At 46.0% G+C, this 20874-nt stretch overlaps 4 protein-coding genes across 5 annotated transcripts in view; all 4 read left to right on the top strand.

The window, feature by feature from the left end:
- The window catches only part of LOC308147425 (nck-associated protein 5-like), a 48263-nt gene extending 44915 nt beyond the window's left edge, over nt 1-3348 (top strand). Inside the window, 1 exon segment of the mRNA XM_080519557.1 lies at nt 1892-3348. Within this exon segment, the coding sequence (XP_080375683.1) occupies nt 1892-2164 (273 nt within the window). The 3' untranslated portion in view covers nt 2165-3348.
- A 1008-nt stretch (nt 3349-4356) lies between these two features.
- Nucleotides 4357-7184, top strand: LOC308147827 (ly6/PLAUR domain-containing protein 1-like; the record flags this gene model as incomplete). The annotated part of the gene is made up of 4 exons (XM_080520160.1): nt 4357-4405; nt 5586-5720; nt 6669-6852; nt 7049-7184. The coding sequence occupies 4 exons, from the start codon at nt 4357-4359 to the stop codon at nt 7182-7184; spliced, it is 504 nt and encodes a 167-aa protein (XP_080376286.1).
- Nucleotides 7185-9620: 2436 nt separating this feature from the next.
- On the top strand, nt 9621-15165 carry LOC308147649 (actin-related protein 3-like). The gene is made up of 12 exons (XM_080519931.1): nt 9621-9797; nt 10677-10732; nt 10811-10935; nt 11631-11741; nt 11834-11929; nt 12013-12120; nt 12698-12841; nt 12918-13091; nt 13422-13514; nt 13797-13922; nt 14024-14107; nt 14423-15165. Exons 1-12 carry the CDS (start codon nt 9754-9756, stop codon nt 14516-14518), a joined length of 1257 nt encoding a protein of 418 aa, XP_080376057.1. The 5' UTR covers nt 9621-9753; the 3' UTR covers nt 14519-15165.
- A 1-nt stretch (nt 15166) lies between these two features.
- LOC308147650 (transmembrane protein 182-like) lies at nt 15167-17962 on the top strand. Of its 2 annotated transcripts, none has more exons than XM_080519933.1 (5): nt 15167-15439; nt 15675-15780; nt 16068-16187; nt 16262-16399; nt 17547-17962. In XM_080519933.1, exons 1-5 carry the CDS (start codon nt 15290-15292, stop codon nt 17816-17818), a joined length of 786 nt encoding a protein of 261 aa, XP_080376059.1. In that variant the 5' UTR covers nt 15167-15289; the 3' UTR covers nt 17819-17962. The 2 variants fall into 2 exon arrangements, with proteins under 2 accessions (XP_080376059.1, XP_080376058.1); XM_080519932.1 differs by having other exon boundaries at nt 15672-15780.
- The last annotated feature ends 2912 nt before the right edge of the window (nt 17963-20874 follow it).

Raw genomic sequence — 20874 nt, 5'->3', positions numbered from 1 at the left:
ACATGAAGCAGCCAGTGTGTGTGTGTGTGTGTTGTTATTTGTGTGTCAGTAATGTGATTTGTGTGCTGCAGCTCTGTTATTGCAGCCTGATCCCCGGTGGGCTCGTAATGCCGCCGGGGTCTTCACAACATGGCTCCCACCTGAGCTGGCAGGTGAAGCTGATTACTGCCAGCAGAGGAGCCTAACAAGGCTTCAGGCCTGAGAGGAAACACGGTTTGAGCCCCGGACAGTCTCGCATGGCGGCTTGCAGTTATTCTCTTCCCCGCCGCTACAAGCGGCAGGACGAGGAGGAGAACCATCACTGGTGGTGGTTGTGAGCGGGACGCCTGCGTCGCCACAGTTACATCTAAATAAAACTAAAGAGGTGTCGTCTGCAGTTAGGACTTTGTTCCCCGCTGCTCAGAAGTGAGATAAATGTGATGACAACTGAGAGAGTGAGGATAATTCCTGCAAATTAAGACAAACGTGGCAAAGCGGGAGATCGTGTGTGTGTGTGTGTGTGTGTGTGTGTGTGTGTGTGTGTGTGTGTGTGTGTGTGTGTGTGTGTGTGTGTGTGTGTGTGTGTGTGTGTGTGTGTGTGTGTGTGTGTGTGTGTGTGTGTGTGTGTGTGTGTGTGTGTGTGAAATACTAAATATGTTGTTTAAGCACAGAATGCACCGAGTGAAATATCAAATATTGCTTCTACATTGCCTGAACTGCTGCATCGAGGTATAAAACAGCTTAGGAAAAAAATACAGACCCAATCCAAAAGCGATGTATAAACCAACCAAAAACCACATATACATTTATATATATATATATAAGTCTAGTTCTCTTACGTCATTCTAAGAAAAGCTGTAAGTTGCCAGGAAACTGGTATACACCAGGTCTAAGTACAAGCCAGTCAATAAACAAGCCTGAGGTTGAACAAAACCTGTTGAAAAATCCGGGATAAATCAGATTGAACCATTAAAAAAAACTGATTAAACCAGTGGGGAAAAAATCACTTATAATCAAATGAGAAAAATCACATAAAAAAAAAATCAGCCTAAAGCAAATTGAACCAGACCACAAGCCAGGAAGTCAATATCTAGTTGTTAAAACCAACCTGAAAACCAGATAAAAGTGGTCAGACCTCAGATCGACAACCAGGTATAAAGTGGTCCTGAAACCTGGAGAAAAGCCGGTGTGAGAATGAAGTTTGCCTCTGAAGAAGTCCAGAGATGGACGGTGAAACCTGAGAAGAGCCTGAGTGTTTGTGAGGATAAACCGAGGCTGGAACACCAGAGTCACACTGGGTTTTTTTGGACCAGAGCAGGAAGGAGGACGGTGCAGGACGGTGGACCTGCCGCTGCGGCGTCGGAGCGTCGTCCTCGTCCTGCACTTCATTTGCATTTCCACCGTGAGCGTGGCGACTCCCCCCAGATTCAACCACGCCTGCAGTGGAAGTTTCCATCAGTTTCTCTGCTCCCTGAACCGAGCCGTGTTTATGTGTTCCTGCCTCGCGGCGAAACACTAAATGCTCAAGGTTTGTTTGTGGGCGGGGGGGGGGGGGGGTCAGATAGGCGCGGCAGCGTTCCCACAGGCCGCTTCGTGGAGAGTTTTGTTTACAGCCTCCGAGGAGGGTTTCAGTGCAGCTTGTTAAAGTGTCTAGAGAGACCGCCGTCACAGCACCCGCCTCCCTCCAGGGTTTAATAAGTTGCTCTGCCTGGAGGTCCGGCGGCGACCACCACCCACCCCCCGCCATGCTAATTAGAGGAACGACTTCCTGTGCTAATCCATAACGCCGGGAAGCAGCGATGTGTCGGGGTGAGGGAGTGATAACATCAGAGTATGGATCAGGAGCAGTCCAGGCTGATGAGAGTGTGTGTCCAGACCCGAGCTGATGAGAGTGTGTGTGTTGTCCCTGCAGGAGGAGAAGCCCCCCGCCACCGCCGGCCCGCCTCCCGCCCTCCGTCTCTCTCTGGTGTCTCTCAACAAGCTGAATCACCGGAGCTCGGCGCTGTTCCCCGACGCCGCCGTGAGCGGCGAGAGCTGCTGCAAGGCGGACGAGCCCTCCCCCTCCCCCTGCTCCTCCTCGCACGCCGCCGGCCGGCCGGGCGCGGCAGACGCCTCCGGCTCGCTCAGCGACTCGCTGTACGACAGCTTCTCCTCCTGCACCAGCCAGGGCTCCGGCGAGGTGTGAGGCGGCGGTGGATTCCCAGGTACCGAGCGTCACGTCGCAGCACCTTCACACCAGGATCACTGTGCTCTGCTTCCCCGCTGAGCGGCGCCTCCAGGGAGCATCTGAGATGTTCTTCCAGCCCGTGTCTGACCTCTGACCTCCCCCACAACATGAAGCACTTGGCGTAGCCGCGGCGCTAAACCCCAAACCGAGACCGACAGCAACACGCCGTCGCATCACTGCAGTTTGAACCCCCCCTCCATGCTGGGCTCCTCCCTATCATTGCACTGTAACAAATACTGTAAAAAAAAAAAAAAAAAGTTACATTGACTTCTGTGGATTTACGATGTCATTGATGTGTTGCTGCTACGTTCGATTCCCACAAGCTGCCCTGGTTCCCACCCGGGGCGTCGCCGCCGTGAAGCAACACGCCCGGATGGCCTCTGGTTCCGGGGGGGGGGGGTCGCTGCAGTAGCTCAGGGAACAAACTGGACTCAGAACGAAGAAGAGAACTTCCTCCACATCCCCCAGCGGCCTCAGTGTCTCTACATGTAGCCAACCTGAACCCTCGTACAGTGTCTGTGTTTCACGTCGTGTAGAGAATAAGTTAATATCAGAATGGGCATTGGTGATTGATATATGCAAATGAGTTCAAATTCAAAGGAGAGAAAAGAAAAAAAAAGATGTAAGTTGTTTGCCAATCATCCAACCGAGGTTTTAACTCTGCTGTTTGTTTAAAAAAAAAAATCTTTATTTTGCTGGATGAGAGCTAATAAACTATTTTATCACTTTATTTACGACACATATTTGAATTTTAGGCGGCGTGAAGCCAAATTTCTCTGGAATTTGACCAGCTGGTGCTAATCAACAGAGCCGAGTGAGAGTGTGTGTGAGAAAGAGTGTGTGTGAGAGTTTTCTATGGAAAGACTTGTTAATAATATTGTATGAAGAGAGTCTGTGTATTTTTCTAGATGTCCAGTATTTATACCCACATTTTGTACGTTCACACTTCACCTCTGTCCTCAAATGTTCCTCTGTAAAGAGACGCGGTTACCAGCAGTGTTACTTTGTCATTAATTATTATTATTATTATTATTATTATTAATTATTATTGATGATGTCATGACTGTGTGCAATTTTGTCTGTTACACTAGACTTTAATGCTATATTTTATGTAACTATTTCCTAAATAAATATGAGAAACTATTTCCTACTTTAAACCGTGTGTGTGTGTGTGTGTGTGTGTGTGTGTGTGTGTGTGTGTGTGTGTGTGTGTGTGTGTGTGTGTGTGTGTGTGTGTGTGTGTGTGTGTGTGTGTGTGTGTGTCATTTTTTTTCAGTCCAGACTTGAACCAGTTTTAAAATGGATTTCAGATGTCGTTTTATTCAGATTGATATTATTTGATTTAAACGAGTTTCAAACTGAATTGTTCTAAATGAGCTTCATGCCTGGTTTGGTTTAGTTTTAGATCATTTCTCATCCTTGTTTTCAGCTACTTTCTCACTTGATCTACTTTCTTTCAGACCAAAACTATCGACGAGTTTTGAGCATAATTTCAGTGTTAATTTAAGAAAGATTTTCATCTACATTTCAAGTGAGTTAGAGTTGATTTCACACTCATTTTAAATGACTTTTAGACTATTATTACAATTGTTTTCAATAAATGTTTTCTCCAAGTCTTTGACTTGACTTTAGCTTTGTCTTGAACTTCACCTGAGATTAGTTTGTGTCGATTATTGGATTATTTTCCATATCCTTTTATTTTAAACTGGTTTTGTGTTTGGTTAACCTGTTCTTACAGGGAGGTCAGTCTCATGACAGAAAGGTCACCGAGGTCAGTGGAGAGTGGGAGTTAAACCAAGCATCCTCCGCATCCTCCTCCTCCTCCTCCTCCTCCTCCTCCTCCTCCTCCTCCTCCTCCTCCTCCTCCTCGCGCTCAGGTGGAGCGTTTCAGTGCGTAAACGCCAGAAAGACGCACCGGGAGCAGGGAGCTCTCGTCCCGTGGTGACAGACTTTACCGGAGGCGGCGGAGCCGCGGACCCTCCGTCACGTGGTGTTTTCTGGAGTCGCTTGTTTCCGCGGATGCTTCAGTCGCCTGCGCGCGGCCGGAGCGGGTGACGACGATGAGCGGCTCGTCGGCGGCTCTTCCTCCGCCGGGCTGAGACGCGCTGTTCCGGGCTCATGGTTCCCCCCGCAGCTCCCTCCCGGAGACGATGCGTCTGCTCGCCGTTGCGACTTTGTTTGGGGTCCTTCTCGACGCAGGTGGGTGGAAAGTGTTCGGAACCAGGCGCAATGTGGCCGCGCGTCAAAACGCAGAATCCGTGGACTTTTACGCACAGAAGCACGGAGCTCCGCTTTCAGATAACGTCTTTTAAATCAGCTTAGTTTCTCTCTAAACCGACAATTTCTCAATTTTTGATTGTATTTTGAGCGGTTGCTCCTTCTTTACTACTATTTTACTCTTCCTTTTGGACATGTTTGATGACGATACACCAGTTAATCAGGACACTTGCTGAAGATGAGGATTTATTGCACTTTTTCATCAGTCTGTGTTTCCCGGTGTTTAAATAACCATCCGGTTTGTTTAAAAAAAAAAAGTCCTCATCTGGCTGAAATCTCAGTTTGCGCCCGTTAACGCGTCTCCGTGCGCGCGCTGGACGGAGCCCTGAATGAACGAATAATGTTCATAAACGACCTTTTTGTGGTGAACGAGTGACTGTTGGAGGTTTGGTATTTCCAGCAGGGATGATGAACGTAGATGGAGGAGCTGCGTGATGGAGAAATGAAGCGGCAGCACCAACAACCATCACTGTAATTTATTTGGGAGGCAAAAAGAAAAAAATCATGTTTCGTGAGCTGATTGAGTTTTGAATGCGTTCAATGAAATTATAATAATCTGCAGAGTTATCAAAAAAGTATCCTAAATGAGGTTGAGTTCAAGAAATAACTCTTGATGAAGTGAATTCAGACGATAATGCAACTTAATTTTATCTATCTGGAAGCTTCGGATTTGGTCAAATTAATGTATTTGGAAATTAGAATTACGAAGTCAGATTGCGACGTGAAATGTAAGTTAAACGGACTCATGGTGGCACATTGCACATTCAGCATCTAATCTGCTGAATGGGAAACTTTCTGCACCAAACTGTGGCAGCTCGTGTCTGCTCCGTCACGCATGAATCTAAATGAGGTGTTTAGGAGCTGAGGATGGATTTTTATCTCCTATTCATGTTGAAAAGCTCAGACCTGGAGAAATGTGATGACCAGAGGCTCGAAAATCTAGAAGTTAATGCACAAATCTGTTGATCTGTGTTGTGCACATTGATCATCAAGTAAAGAATCTGCAGAATATATGTAAAAAATATAGATAAAGTGTGTGTGTGTGTGTGTGTGTGTGTGTGTGTGTGTGTGTGTGTGTGTGTGTGCGTGTGTGTGTGTGTAGGAGCTGGCCTTCAGATCCAGTGTTTCCAGTGTGAGGAGATGAAGCACAACGACTGTTCGACGCCCGACTACATCGTCAACTGTACGGTCAACGTGCAGGACATGTGTCAGAAGGAGGTGCTGGTCAAACCTGACGGTGAGACGCACACACACACACACACACACACACACACACACTACAACCTTTACACGTCCATGTATGTCATCTAATCACAACGTGTTCACAGAATATATTGTTTTAGTTCTCGATTCCTTCAGATCTGAGGTTATAATCTATAATGTGTCAAATGTATGTGAATAAAAGCGAATAGCATGTATGTCTGGAGCCAGTGTGATAAACACTGTCTAATGGCTGCCGTCCTGGCATTGAAAAAAAAGGCATTGAATTGAACGTGGAATCTGGCCGTGTTGCACACATGGTTTTCTGGGTGAACTCGTGTTTTCTCGCTCCTGCTGTGGTGCCGCTGAACAGAGTCTCAGTGAGCAGCTTCATTCATCAACGTGAGACACGTTCATTCATCCTGCAGCCACACATCAGATTACTCTCCTGCAGCCCAACACAAACTCTAATGTTCCCGGTCTGTGTGCCGAGGACTCGTTTCTTCCTGCAGCCTCCAAAACAAAGGCAAATATCAACTCCACATTTTCTTTATATTGCAACAACCTGAGCAGATGTTTTCTGCTATAAACAAAATCTAAGTGATGTCAGGCGATAGAGTTGTTGAACATGAGCTCATTCCTCCTCTAACATCTAGATTATAGAGCATCTTCCTCCCCTAACATCCAGATTAAAGAGCATCGTCCTCCTCTATCATCCAGACTATAGAGTATCTTCCTCCTCTAACATCCAGATTAAAGAGCATCGTCCTCCTCTATCATCCAGACTATAGAGCATCTTCCTCCTCTAACATCCAGATTAAAGAGCATCGTCCTCCTCTCTCATCCAGACTATAGAGCATCTTCCTCCTCTAACATCCAGATTAAAGAGCATCGCACTCCTCTATCATCAGATTATAGAGCATCTTCCTCCTCTAACATCTAGATTATAGAGGATCTTCCTGCCACTGTCTTCCCACTCCTGCAGGGATCCACTACAGGAAGTCGTGCGCCTCCTCGGGGGCGTGCCTCATCGCCTCCTCAGGCTACCAGCAGTTCTGCACCGGCAGGCTGAACTCCGTCTGCATCTCCTGCTGCAACACGCCGCTCTGCAACGGCCCCAAGAGGAAGCGCCCGGCTTCGTCCGCCGCCACTTCCTGTCTGCGGGGGAGGTGGTCGTTTCTCCTGCTGCCGCCCCTTCTGACGCTCCTCCCCCTGACATAGACGCTCCCGCTGCGCCCCCCCCCTGCACCGCCGGTACTCGTCTCTTCCCGGCAGAGCAGCTCCACAACGTTCAGATGGTAGAACCTCAACAGGCTGTCTGAAACGTTAGCCAATGTTCTGTGCTGCGGGTTGTGTGACGGGCAGCTGTAACCATGAAGCTCCTTCTGCTGTGGGGGACCCCCGGTCTATGGGACCCCCGGCCTGTGGGACCTCCGGCCTGTGGGACCCCCGGCCTGTGGGACCCCCGGCCTGTGGGACCCCCCGGCACTGCAGCACATGATTCTGTCGCCAACATGTAAATTTGAAAACACTGACGTGTGAAGGAAGCTGGAACAGTTTGGAAAAGCTTTGAACTGTGTTAATTTTCCCTATAATCTACTTACTCATAACTTCATCATAGTCCCTGTTTAAAGAGGCGCAGCTTTTGCCGACTGCAACTTGCTTCACCTTCAGTGTAGGTAACGAGTAACAGACTGAGAAACAGTGACATTATACACTGACGTTGTGCTTATTTAACAGGACAGAGAAGAGCTTTTTAGTGTTTAGATCATGCAGAAGAAAATCCTCTTGGAGAGCATCGCAAGTACGTCATGGATCTTTTTGATCGGATTTGATTCTGGTTATGTATTTCTTTATTGCTTTATTTCATTCTTTATTTATTTATTTATTCTCTCTTTCCCCCCATTTTTCCCTTTCTATGCCTCCCTTTAACCGACACGACAACACTTTAGAGACGATGTCCGTTTCCACGGAAACAGCAGAAACATTGAAAACACCGTGCTTAGAATGGTGTGCCACAAGCAGAAAAAAATATGCTCTGAACTCCTACAACGGGAGAACACCGACATTCACGACCAAGTTGGATTGTTATTATGGTGACTGTCAAAATAAAAGTGCCAAGTCCAGGAGAATGTGGACTTGGAGTCGTGACACTCTATGTGCAAACATTGTTCTGATTGTCCGTCTACTGAGCATGTGCAGAAGAAGAGCGTAAATACGAATTGCGTTTTTCTCCCGTTTACACGAAGACGGTGTCGGAGCATTTTCAAAACGTTGTGTTTCCAGTGGCCCCGGGCAGCGTTGTCGTGTAAACAGGCACTTTAAACGCGACAGAAGTTTAACATTTTCACTTGGAAACTTTGCTTTGTGTAAACTGGGCTTCGGTTTGCTTCATATCCTGTATTATATTGTCTTTCTGTGTTGTGGGGAACATCAGTCGTCTGAATCGTAAAAAGAGAAGGGTGACTGACGCGTTGAGACAAAGATGGGCAACTCCTTCCTGTTTGTGTGAAAACAAACTCTGTGTTCCACTGATATGTGCTGTGAATAAACGTGAGACACACAAGCTGCCGTCACATGTTGTTTGAAGCTGTGAACACAGGGACCACACATTAAACCCCCATTAATTCTTCAGCCATTATTACAAAAGCTTATTTTGCTGTGCACATGTGTTCTGCTGCCCTGGGCTCCGACTGAAAGGCTCTCCAGGTCCTGCTAACATTTAATTGGTGTTAATTAATGGGGAGCATCCCTTTGACCACAGTTAACAGTTTCCCCCTATGCACTAATTAGCAATAAATGAGCTGCTTCCTGTGAATTTACAGCTCCATTATTAATCACTTGACTCCTTCTTGTCACAGAAACGGTCAAATCTCCACTTTCATTCCCATTTCTTTTTCTATTTAGACCAAAATCAAAGGAATTAATCAAGATGAGTAAAGGTTCAACAGAAGACCGAGGCCAAATAAGGTGAGACCACAAGATCACAATGACATTAAAAAGACAACGACAAGTGGAGGAGGAGGAGGAGGAGGAGGAGAAAAGCAAGAGGGATGAAGAAATGAGTAAGAGGAAGAGTAGTGATGCTGACTGTGGTGAAATGACGCAGACTGCAGCTCTCTCGAGGTTGAGGAGCAGCAGAAAACTGCAGATTATTAAAAATAATAAGAGTCCTCCAGTATCCTCTAATGACACACACACACACACACACACTAAAAAGAGGAGTGGTTGTCCCTCATCAGCTGACATCTCAGTCACAATGTGACTTTGTGTGTGTGTGTGTGTGTGTGTGTGTGTGTGTGTGTGTGTGTGTGTGTGTGTGTGTGTGTGTGTGTGTGTGTGTGTGTGTGTGTGTGTGAGAGAGAGAGAGAGAGAGAGAGAGAGAATGTGCGTGTGTGTGTGTGGCCCCAAGAGAGTTAATTTACCACCAGCCTGAGCCTCACACACGCTGGACTGTGGATACACTAAACACAAACATTTGGGGGGGAAAAAACATGCCTAGAAATAGTTTCTGCAGAATTTAGAGCTGTAGCGCCCTCTTGTGATTACAGGTGGTGAGTACCCATCATTTGATGCACAGTCTTTGTTCTTTAAATTTAAAAAAATAAAAAATGGGTTCTTTACTATCGTATTCAAGTATCTTCTGTTTTATAATTCGAATTTTCTAAACGGTTTTTACAGACGTGAAATATAATTGTTTTTATTTGAGTTACAGTGTCGTTTTAACCTGCAGTAGTATTCTCCAGCCGCGTGGGGCGCTGTGCTGCTTCATGATCCAGGTTGTAATTTACACCTGCAGTAATATTCTCCTCCCACCGGGGGCGCCGTGCTGCTTCATGATTCGGATTATGAACGTAGACATGCAGTAACACGTTCATGCCGCCTGGGGGCGATGATGTCACCTCAGAACTGCTGACTCTGCACTCGAAGAAGCGGAACAGAACCAGGAAGCGCCCCTCCGTCCATTGCAGCCGTAGCGGCTCCACAACCGACAGCACCGCCCGAACCGGACCTTGAACCGGACTCCTGAAGCGCTTCTCTGCGGGTCGATACACGGAGGGACAGTGATCATGGCTGGTCGGCTCCCGGCTTGTGTTGTGGACTGCGGCACGGGGTGAGAGAAGGGCGCCGTTAGCTGTTAGCTTTAGCCTCCGTCAGCGTCGCGGCTAACGCCCTGCTGCCTGTGGTTATTCACAGCTGCAATGTTTCTCAGAATAAACTATCCTCTGGCTTTCAAACCGGACACATTTCAACAGAAAACAGTGCTGGACCCATTTAACTGGGCTGTGTTGATACTCCCTTCGCTACTGGTCCAGTGGAAGTATCCGCTGTTAGCCACAGAAGCTCATGTTACTTCCTGAATTGGCAACGAGAAGCTCAATGACTAATTATCTGAAAAACCAACTGATGAACTCACTCAGTATACTTTACACTCATTATTTAATGACTCTAAATTTGTCTAAAAATGCAGCTGGATTCTCGAGGTTCAGTTGAATCCCTTCACTTGTTTACTTTATTAAATATTTATAGATTTCTTGTTTTGATATTCAGTCTGTACGAAATTCCAATGTTATGCTCCAGGAAGGTATTTCTAAATAAATGCCCTTAAATAATAATTAAGTAGTTTGATTAAATGTGTCCTATACTACTATAATATTATGTTATATTCGCAGTAGATGCATGTATTTTTCAGAACGCTGTAAAAGTCGAATGCATTGGAAAAACTTTACATATTTACTCACTCAAAATTCAAATAGCGGAATACATATTGCGATTTGTACATGACAAAAAGCTGATTGTAACAAAAAAAAATTGGGGAAAATGTTTATATCTTTAAAAAAAAAAAGCAAAATTACATCTGGTATTTTTGGTTTGGTTTTATTTGGCTTGTTTGTATTAAAGAAGAAACTAACGATATGAAAAATATGATCCTATATATCCTTACAGCCCAATGTGTTTGTGAATTTGAGTCTGTATTTTTGTTTTGTTTCAGGTACACAAAGCTCGGCTATGCAGGAAACACAGAACCACAGTTTATCATTCCCTCATGTGAGTGAAACACACACTTTGTGTCAGTATTAATGCTTTCCAGGAAGTTTTCTGTGAGTTTCCTCTGGATGTCTCCAGGTATCGCCATCAAAGAGTCGGCGAAGGTGGGCGACCAGGCGCAGCGCCGCATGATGAGGGGCGTGGACGACCTGGACTTCTTCATTGGGGACGAAGCCATCGACAAACCCTCTTATGCAACAAAGGTAACGCACCAAGAAAACTGCATTATGTTATATTTCTTTCCTAATGTGTGGCAGAAAACACTTTTAATTCATTCTGATCATTTTCACACTGAAGTTGTTCCCTTTCCCTTCTTTTGAAACTCCCTGTGTTGTTTTTTTATTATTATTTGTCCTGACTTTGTCCGAGTCTTGTCAGTATAATTTTATCTGGTTTCATTAAAATGAAACAAGTTCATCTAAAAAAAATTATCTGCATCATCCAAAAGGTTAAAATATTTGTCTCTGAAAACAAGTTCTATCTACGGTTTTTCCTTAAAGTTTTATTTAGTTTAAACCAAAAACATCAAATTGAAAGGATTTTCACCAAAATACAAATCCATTTCTCACAGTTCTCACCATGATGCATAAAGGGTTTGATTTTGAAAACAGAAATCTATAACTGCTTGTTACAACGAAAAAAAGTTTTAATTTGGTTTTATAACTTTACCTATTTTTCACCATGAACATAAAAATGTACTTTGTTTTTATACAAAAACAAAACTTTACTAAGTTTTAAGCAAAACCAACTGATATTGAACCTGATTTTCATTCAAATACAAATTTTTATCGATTTTCATACAATAACTGTTTGTTTTTAAAAGTAAGGGGAGTTGCCTGATTCCCCAGCCAACGAGTGGCATCAGTTGTAAGCCCCGCCCCCTTTCTGCCATTGACAGTGGCCGATCCGTCACGGGATCGTGGAGGACTGGGACCTGATGGAGCGCTTCATGGAGCAGATCATCTTCAAGTACCTGCGGGCAGAACCTGAAGACCACTACTTCCTGTTGGTAAGACCACCACTTCCTGTTGGTGGGAGCCGAGGGAACTGTGGCACAGTTGAGGTGTATATCCTCACGTTTGTTTGTGTGTGTGTGTGCAGACAGAACCTCCCCTCAACACACCGGAGAACCGAGAGTACACAGCAGAGATCATGTTTGAGTCCTTCAACGTACCGGGGCTCTACATCGCTGTTCAGGTACTTTTCCTAAAGTCCCAGTCGCCCCTGAAGGCATCATGGAGGATTTGTCCGATTGTTCACTTCTCTGTGTTTCGTGTCAGGCCGTGCTGGCGTTAGCCGCCTCCTGGACTTCCCGGCAGGTGGGCGAGCGGACGCTGACGGGCACAGTGATCGACAGTGGAGACGGAGTGACCCACGTCATCCCCGTGGTACGACTCCTTCTAGTTCAGCACCCAACATCTTCAGGCCATCTCAGGAAGATATTTGATTCACAGATATTTGATTAGAAATGTTACTATAGTTTATCATTTTCACTGATTTAAATTTTGTTAATTAATTTAAAAATATTTTCTATGCACATACGTAAAATATATATTTAAAAAAGTATAGAAATATATTTTGAAAATAATTATTTCAAAGAAATTCGATATAAAATAAGAAATATTTAAAAATCCATAAAAAGTTTTAAACATAATGTACAATTTTGTGTATGTACAGAAAATAAATCGTATAAAACTGTATGGAAAGTATTCATTTGTATTTTAAGAAATATACACTTTAAAAAATATACATTTTTTTGCAAATTTCATTTTAATGCCGTTCCATTTGCTTTTGCTGCTTAACTAAAAATTATTATTACAATGAATTTGTAGTGGATGTAAAGTGTAAAGTTTTTATAGATGTTGGGAGTTATTTTTGTTGACATTTTCCCTAAATAGTGACGATACAGTATGTACTAGTGACATGTTTCTATCGCTGCTATCTAAAACTGTGTTTGGGTTCCAGGCTGAAGGCTACGTCATCGGCAGCTGCATCAAGCACATCCCCATCGCAGGCCGAGACATCACCTACTTCATCCAGCAGCTGCTGAGGGAGCGAGAGGTGGGGATCCCCCCGGAGCAGTCTCTGGAGACCGCCAAGGCCGTCAAGGTTCGTACGACGTTCTAAACGTGACGTTTCAGCCGGATTAAAAGCCGGAACTCACCGGCTGCTGTGCCGTTTTCAGGAGCGGTTCAGCTACGTCTGTCCAGACCTCGTCAAAGAGTTCAACAAGTACGACACAGACGGATCCAAGTGGATCAAACAGCACACCGGCGTCAACGCCATCTCCAAGAAGGAGTTCACCATCGACGTAGGCTACGAGCGCTTCCTCGGCCCCGAGATCTTCTTCCACCCCGAGGTACCACCACCACCACAGGATAGAAAACATTCTGCAGATTAGAGAAGGAACTGTCCAAACCCAACCTGGAAAGAAGAAACCAGTCAAACAAAGAGTTTAAAATCAATTAAAAACCACTTAGAATCCAGTTCATTAGTGCAGGTGAAGGGAACTTCAGTTTGAACGTCAGTGAGAAACAGCTTCTTACCTGGAGATGTAACTTCTTAAGATGCGTCTGAATTGGGCCTAAAAAAGCCACAAAATCAAGTTTTGTCTTCACTGTAGTGAAATGCTGCCATCTGGTGGCAGATTACAGTCACTTCAGTTTCTCTTCTCTCTGTTCTGGTCCAGTTCGCCAACCCGGACTTCACACAGCCCATCTCAGAGGTGGTGGACGAGGTGATCCAGAACTGCCCCATCGACGTCAGGCGTCCTCTCTACAAGGTTCACACAAACACCCACTTACATCTACGTCATGAAACTCTCAACCAAACATATTGACTCACTTCACAGCTTCCACATGACTCTGGAAATTCAACAAATCCAGAATCTCTGTGCACATTATGAGGGTGCTTTGTGTGTGTGTGTGTGTGTGTGTGTGTGTGTGTGTGTGTGTGTGTGTGTGTGTGTGTGTGTGTGTGTGTGTGTGTGTGTGTGTGTGTGTGTGTGTGTGTGTGTGTGTGTGTGTGTGTGTGTGTGTGTGTGTGTGTGTGTGTGTGTGTGTAGAACATCGTGCTGTCCGGAGGCTCCACCATGTTCAGGGACTTTGGCCGGCGCCTCCAGAGGGACCTGAAGAGAAGCGTGGACGCCCGACTGAAGATCAGCGAGGAGCTGAGTGGCGGAAAGTTGAAGGTGGTTTCCATGACGACGTGCATGCTGCAAAGTCTCTTTGTTGAAATCAGCACTTTTTTTCTTTCTTTTTTCTTTTTAATGACTTCGTCTTGTGTTTGCAGCCCAAGCCCATTGATGTGCAAGTCATCACCCACCACATGCAGAGGTACGCCGTCTGGTTCGGAGGATCGATGCTGGCTTCCACTGTGAGTATTCTCCTGCTCCACATCATCAGCCCCCCTGCAGCCGTGCACGTCTCCTCATGGAAAACTCCAGAAACAGGATCATTAAAGGAAACTCATTAGGAGCCGTCTGTGTCGCAGCTAGCTTGCTAACCAGATAGCATCCGCCGTCAGAGGCAGTTTGAGGTTCTGATAGTGAAGTCTAGCAGTTCTGAGCAGATGAAGGATCGACCCTTCGGTCCGTGGCCTGGACCTTGTGTGTGGAGGAGCCAGTGCTGCCCCCGGGTGTGCCGAAGCGCCTTTAAAGATGAAGTGAGAGGATTGTTTGTGCCTCCACAGCCCGAGTTTTACCAGGTCTGCCACACCAAGAAGGACTACGAGGAGATCGGACCCAGCATCTGCCGCCACAATCCCGTGTTCGGGGTCATGTCGTAGGGAGGAGGAGGAGGAGGGGGGGGAAGAGGAGGAGGAGCTGCACGACCTCACGCGCTGTGGATGTCCCATGAGCCTTTGCACGGATGCTGTTGATTCTGATGGAGCGACAGTGGACCAAAACAGAAGTCTGTGTCCTCAAAGGAATAAAAAGTTAAAGGAGGAATTTAAAAAAGAGAGAGAGAGAGAGACTGAGCCCCCTGAAATGTTTACGACCACCTGTAGGTTCATGATCGCTCTTTCATTTCTGTGTGCCTCGGTTGTGTTCGTCCTCACAGGGTCGGACTACGTCACCAGTCATCAGGATAAATGCACTTCTCTGTGTGGTGGGGGGTTTGGGGTTCTGCGTGTTGTATTCTCTTGAAGAAAATAAAACTGGGGGACTTTTCCAGCAGCCAAGTTTTTGTTGTATGAAACAATCATTCTAATTCCTGATTATTTTTTTTGTTTGTTTTTAAATAACCTGATTTTCCTCCTGTTTTTTTAATGCATTAATCATGTGGTTTTGGGGGTAAATAGAAGTGGTGTTAATATATGAACGTGCAGTTTGTGGGACCCTCACTGTTGCCTCGACCTCAGTCATCCTGGCCAGCCTTGTACTGTACCAAATCTGGATTTCACTGCTCCAATAAAGCACCAGGAGAAGTTTGCACACGCCTCCTTTCTGTCTGACTCGGCTATTTATGAGCCGGTGGAAGCCCCCCGCTGTAACACAATCCCCCCTCACACACACGCACACACAGAGCTCGTGCTGGTCGGAGGTCTGACGGGGGAATGGGGTCCACAGAGCGGCAGCAGCTGCTGCTCTTTCTGGGTTTGTTCTCGGGGGCCACCGGGCTTCTGTTCATGCTGGTGTGCTGCGGCTCCGAGTACTGGCTGCTGGCTGCAGAGTCCTGCAGACCCCCACAGGACCCCCACAGCGAGGTACACACCCTCTCCATCTATAAGATCTTAACTAGTCCTTTATGTATGCTAATGCTTATATATAGATGTGGAATATATTTGCATATTGATGTTTATAGTTCTATAGTGCATGGATACAAGCAGCTCCATGGAGTACTGTGGACTCCTTGTAGCTTCAGGTTAAAGACTGAATACCTCTACTTGTGATGCACGGTATGCAAGATATGCACTCACGTCGAGTTTTATTCCCCAGCAGGACTTATGGTCTGATCAGACGTCGAGGGTCTTCCATGAGGGTCTTTTCTGGAGATGCTCCTTCATGTCTGCCTCCGGTCGGTACTCGGTGTGGGACCTGTGGATCAGTGAGTCACCGCGTCACACAAAAACGTTTGCAGGCGCTGAAAGCAAAAACAGGATCTGAATGTTTGATGGACTCGTTTCATGTATAAAAAGAGCAGGTCAGGGAGGCGGAGTCTGAAACTGTTCAAGCATCTGTCTGTAAACATTTCAAACTGAATCAAGTCAAACTCATTGATTACAAAAGAGATCCTCTTCCTGTTTTTAATCAGGCAAACTCATTACTGCCTTTATAAGTGTAAATCTATGATTGATAATTGTTCACTCCTCTGTTTGTTTGTTTCCTGGTCAGCGAACCAGCCGCCATCGAAGCTGTGCCAGGCAGCTTTCCTCTTCCCCTTCCCCTCCGATCAACTGTGGACAGAGTCACGCCGTTTACCCACAATGCCCTACGAGCAGCCGTCCGCCATCGGTCAGTCTCATTTCACCACCATTACTCTGCAGCTTGGACGTTTCTCCTCACCGCTTCTCTCCTGCATCCCTCAGTCTTCAGGACCTTTTGGAGCATCTTCCTGGTGACGGGCGTGGTGGCCACTGTGGGCGGGGCGTTCGTGGTCGTCTGTGCCGGACCGCTGACCAATCACGTTCTGTATAAAGTGGGCGGAGCTCTGCAGCTGTGCGGTGGTGAGGATGCATGCACACATCTGGAGGTGTGAGGTGATTCTCACCTGGAGTTTCACATTACAGAAAAAGACTGCAGGCAAACACAAAGGTTGACCCACTGGGAGACACGTAAACTTTTTAGTGGTATAAGAGTTTTGCTTTTACTGGTTTTAGTCCGACGCTTCGCGCCAATGCTGCTGTGCCGGCTTCACTCGGTCGAATAAAACCATCGCATCTTCCAGCTGTTCCACACTTTATCCTCCAAATTATTTGAGAAAGTGCAGAAACTTCCTCAAAGTGCCTCACATCGTCTCGTGAGGTCGGCTGTTTAGGAGAGGTTTGTGATGTTGGTCCGTTCTGAAGGTCAGGGCTGGATTAACCGCTCGAGACGCCTCCAGACAACTGTTCCTCGGCCCTCCTTCCCTGACCTGCCGCCCACCAGCCTGCTTAGAGAGTACTTCAACTGGAAATACAGAAACGAAGAGAAGGCGAGCAAAAAGAGCCCCATATTATAATGTATATTTATATCTAGCTTAGAGGAAGTTCCCCCTCTGTTGGCCGACTCCTGTGCTTTACACAAACATCACGTATAAGATGGAGCCGCCGCCTCCGAGTGACGAACAGCTTGAAAAATTGTCAACACGAGTGCATCTCTGCCACTAATTACACTCCGCAGTTTGTTCTCTTTTATTTTTGGCGGGTGGCGGAGGCCCGCTGAGCGAGCCGTCCCGCTGAGCCAGGACAAAAGACTCAACATGGGGCCCAATGAAAGCCTCTTAATGACAGGTACCGTGCGCCGGCGTGTCAATCAACAACAGTTTGGAGTAGAAAACAACCTGTTTAACACGTCGCGGTTAAACAAACGGCCTGCAGACCGACACTGGGTCAGATACCACCCTAAACACATTACTAACTTAATGCTCGTTTATTAGCATTGGCACAAAGCTGAACCATAAAAAAACTAAGAATTTATGAGAGGAATAATTGTCATGAAAACTTGAGAATTTTTCAAAAATATTATGGAGTTCATAAATACATTCTCTGGAATTTACAAGAAAACTTAAATATCATTAAAGAATAAGAATTTGAGCCTGATGGCAGCATCTAGCAGTGTGTGTGTGTGTGTGATGTCTCCTTCCTCCTGTCTCCTTCCTCCCTCCTTCCTCAGGCCTGTGTCTGCTCGCTGTGCTGCTCATGTACCTGCTGTGGATCCACGTCTTGGACACTCTGGAGCAGTTTGCCCTCCATCAGAGAGTCTCCAGTTGCCCCTCCTTCCACCTCAGCGTGCAGCACGGACCGTCCTTCCTGCTGGCCCCCGTGGCCGTCTTCTTCAGCCTGCTGGCCGGCCTCCTCTCCATCCTAATGGGTCGAAGTGTGCAGGCGCAGCAGGTGGCGCGAAGACGGAGGAAGAACTCTGAAGCTTCATCAACTGAGCTGTGATTCCAGCCACTCCTTCAAAATGAACTGTAGTGATATTATCATCTATATTATTATATACATTATAGCCATAGTGTAGGTTATCTGAACTACCAGCACTGTGTGGGACCTACGAGAGGAAAGTTTGACAATGATCACCTCTCTGAACGTTTGCTCTACCGTCTAGAATAATTCACTGACGTGAATGCTTTAATAAAATGATTCATGCTTTCACCTTCCATCAGGATTCCTTCTCATTGTCCCCTGAAGCTCTCTGGCATCCCCCAGTGGAGGTGCGACTCACACTTTGAAACACTTTTTCAGTTACAGGTGCAGGACGTGAAATGCCAAGACGCTGTTAAATGATGGAAATACATTTATTTGAAGCATAAAAAGCTCCAGGGGGAAACGTGAGTAAATCCATTGATATTAATAATGATTTAAAAGATTTTCCATGGGGAGTTGTACACGTCAAACAGCAGTGATGATGAGGAGAAATTTGAAAAGAATGTTTTGAAAAACTGGACCTACCAATATGATCAGAAGCCCAAAGGACATATCCTGATTCACCAATAACCCAGGAGGAAAGTGTGTGGCTTATTAAAGGTTTACCAAATGATAAAGGCCCCAATGGGTATACAGCAAAAAGATATATATGCATTTGTTTTTATGTTTCTCATTATTATTGATTGACTTTTTAAATCTATTTATATTTTTTTATTGTTTTTAAATAGCAAAGCCAAACAGAATGAGTCAATGGTCTCCTGTTTGTTTTGTTGGGTGGGGGTTAGTTGGAATTGGTAAATTGTGTTTTTGTAAGGTTTTTTACATTACAAAATGGATATGTATCTATAATTGTATTTTGTTGTGTGTGTGTGTGTACGCGCAGGGCCGCTGGCTGCCTGCAGAGAGCAGTGTAGGATCGTTTTCTGCAGCACATGAGCCTCAAACGTCTGAGATGGAAAAAAATGTTTCTCAAGTTCAGTTCATTTTGATGAAGAGGAAGAGGACCTGGAGGAGGAGGTGTGGTGGAGCAGCAGAAGGTGAGATGGAGAGGTGAAGGTGGCGGAGAGGGATTGGAAAGGAGGAAGAGTCGGAGGAGGAGGAGGAGGAGTAGACTCCTGCTCCTCTTGAAGAGGTGAAGGTAGACAAGGATTAAAAGAGGAAGAGACACTAGAGGAGGAGGAGGATGAAGAGAAAGATAAAAATGTGGGAGTGGAGGAGGAGAAGAGCAGGAGGTTCAAGAAGGAGGAGGAGCAGGAGGAGCAGTGACACCTTTATAATTGGAAAAAAAGGCAAACAGAAGTGAGACCTTGAGATGATTCAGTGATGAAGAGTTTCTTCATCATCATCTCCACTGTGAACGAAGTGAGCATGATTACACCTGAGCACATCACCCCTCACCCGCCCCTCCCTCTCGTGTGGTGACCACACAGGCCTATTTGCCCTCACGAGACAGACCTGTCTGCAGCAATTACCCCCGGGGGGCAACACAGAGAGGCAGAAGGCACAATCTCTCCACAGTCAAAGAATTCAGGTTCATAACAAATATTCCAGATTTCTTTTAATACAGTTTATTTACTGTGTTTTGTGTACACAAATAAACAGAACTTCTTGGTGTGACTGTGGTGAACATGGAAGCAGGTTTAAGTACGGATGTTATATCACTGCATGTGGAACCCCCCCCACACACGCACACACGCATTGGTAGGCTACGCTGTACCTCCACATTACCCTGAGGACCACCCAGGGGGCGTAATTATTCAGGCCTTTGCTCAACCAAGTAGAAGAAATTAGCTTCTTCTCCTGAACCAAGACCTTCTAACCTGCACCAAGACCCGGGGCGTCCTCTCTGACTACTTTGACCCCCTCCTCCACCCACCCACCCACCCCACCCCTCTGAATACCACCCCCCTCCTCTCTACAGACTTTGTGTTTTCCATACATATGAGCCGGCCAGAGCCATGCTCGGCTGCCAAATAGACTCCACTTGGTCCCTCCTCAGCCACAATGCTGCAGGTTATATGACGCCCCCCCACCCCCTCTCCCGAACACACACACACTCACACACACTCACACACACACACACACACACACACACACACACACACACACACACACACACCTGGGAGGATGCTGCTGTCCTCCAGCTACAATGATGTGCAGCCATCCAGCCGAGCTGAGACTTGTCGTGGGCTGTGGCCTTAAAGCAAGAGAGCGTCACATCGTTTCTCCAAAACAAACAACAAACAAGCAACAAAGCTAATCAGACAGAATTAGTCAGTGACCCACTGCTGCCACCTGGTGCACAACATTGATATCACGGAAATGCTACCAACTGTACCTTTAAGAACGACAATCAGAACCTCAGCTCAACAATATTTACGATTTACGCTGTCTGTAGTTTTGGCCACTTGGGGTAGCAGAGACAACACAAACAGTGGTCAAAGTTAAAGTATCCAAATTGAGGAAACATTTAAATTAAAAGAAGTTTCTCACTTGTAGATTTCTTCTTTCTTGGCTTCAGTTCTTCATTTAGCGACTGAAACTCCTTGTTTCAGATTTTATTCCTCCAGAATAAGATCAAACCAAGGCTTTCCCGCCCTCCTTCCTCTCTCGTGGCGTCTGCCAACATTCCTCGCCATCTTTTCTCAGAGAGAGCGGTGAACATTGAAGAGGCAGGGAAAGATTAAATCCAACTTTCTTTTATCCATGAATGCTTTCATGTGTTTCTTCTTTGGCTAACAGAGGGAATTATCGCGTTGATGGGGCGGGACCATCGGAGGGGGAATACAGTTCCCATGAGCCCTCAGTGTCTCCGGATCCTGACTTTTATCTCCTGAGGGCCAGAAAGAGGCTCTTTGTCTCTCTTTAACGTTTCTTACCTTTAAAAGAGCGTTTGATTTCGAATTAGCGCCTTTAAAACATCGTTCTCAAAGTCATGTGCTCACAAACGTCTCAATCCGACTTAGAGAGCGAGTGCAGAGAAAACAGGCGGGCAGACGAGCTTCCTTCGGTGCGAGGAGGAAACAGCACTAATCCATCTTTCCAAAAATGAAACCAAAACCAAGTAAATTTGC

The sequence above is a fragment of the Blennius ocellaris genome (assembly GCF_963422515.1).
Source record: "Blennius ocellaris genome assembly, chromosome: 24".
Taxonomy (NCBI): Eukaryota; Metazoa; Chordata; class Actinopteri; order Blenniiformes; family Blenniidae; genus Blennius; species Blennius ocellaris.
The sequence above is the reverse complement of the archived record's forward strand: the minus strand, read 5'-3'. Positions and strand labels throughout refer to the sequence as shown.

Bases quoted from the DNA above. Each gene is read 5' to 3' on its own strand.
- LOC308147649 (XM_080519931.1), top strand. From the start codon at position 9,754: ATGGCTGGTCGGCTCCCGGCTTGTGTTGTGGACTGCGGCACGGG. The intron at 11,742-11,833 runs GTAAGACCACCA...GTGTGTGTGCAG, and splicing joins AAGACCACTACTTCCTGTTG to ACAGAACCTCCCCTCAACAC. The intron at 11,930-12,012 runs GTACTTTTCCTA...GTTTCGTGTCAG, and splicing joins GGCTCTACATCGCTGTTCAG to GCCGTGCTGGCGTTAGCCGC.
- LOC308147650 (XM_080519932.1), top strand. From the start codon at position 15,290: ATGGGGTCCACAGAGCGGCAGCAGCTGCTGCTCTTTCTGGGTTTGTTC. The intron at 15,781-16,067 runs GTGAGTCACCGC...TTTCCTGGTCAG, and splicing joins GGTGTGGGACCTGTGGATCA to CGAACCAGCCGCCATCGAAG. The intron at 16,188-16,261 runs GTCAGTCTCATT...TGCATCCCTCAG, and splicing joins CGAGCAGCCGTCCGCCATCG to TCTTCAGGACCTTTTGGAGC.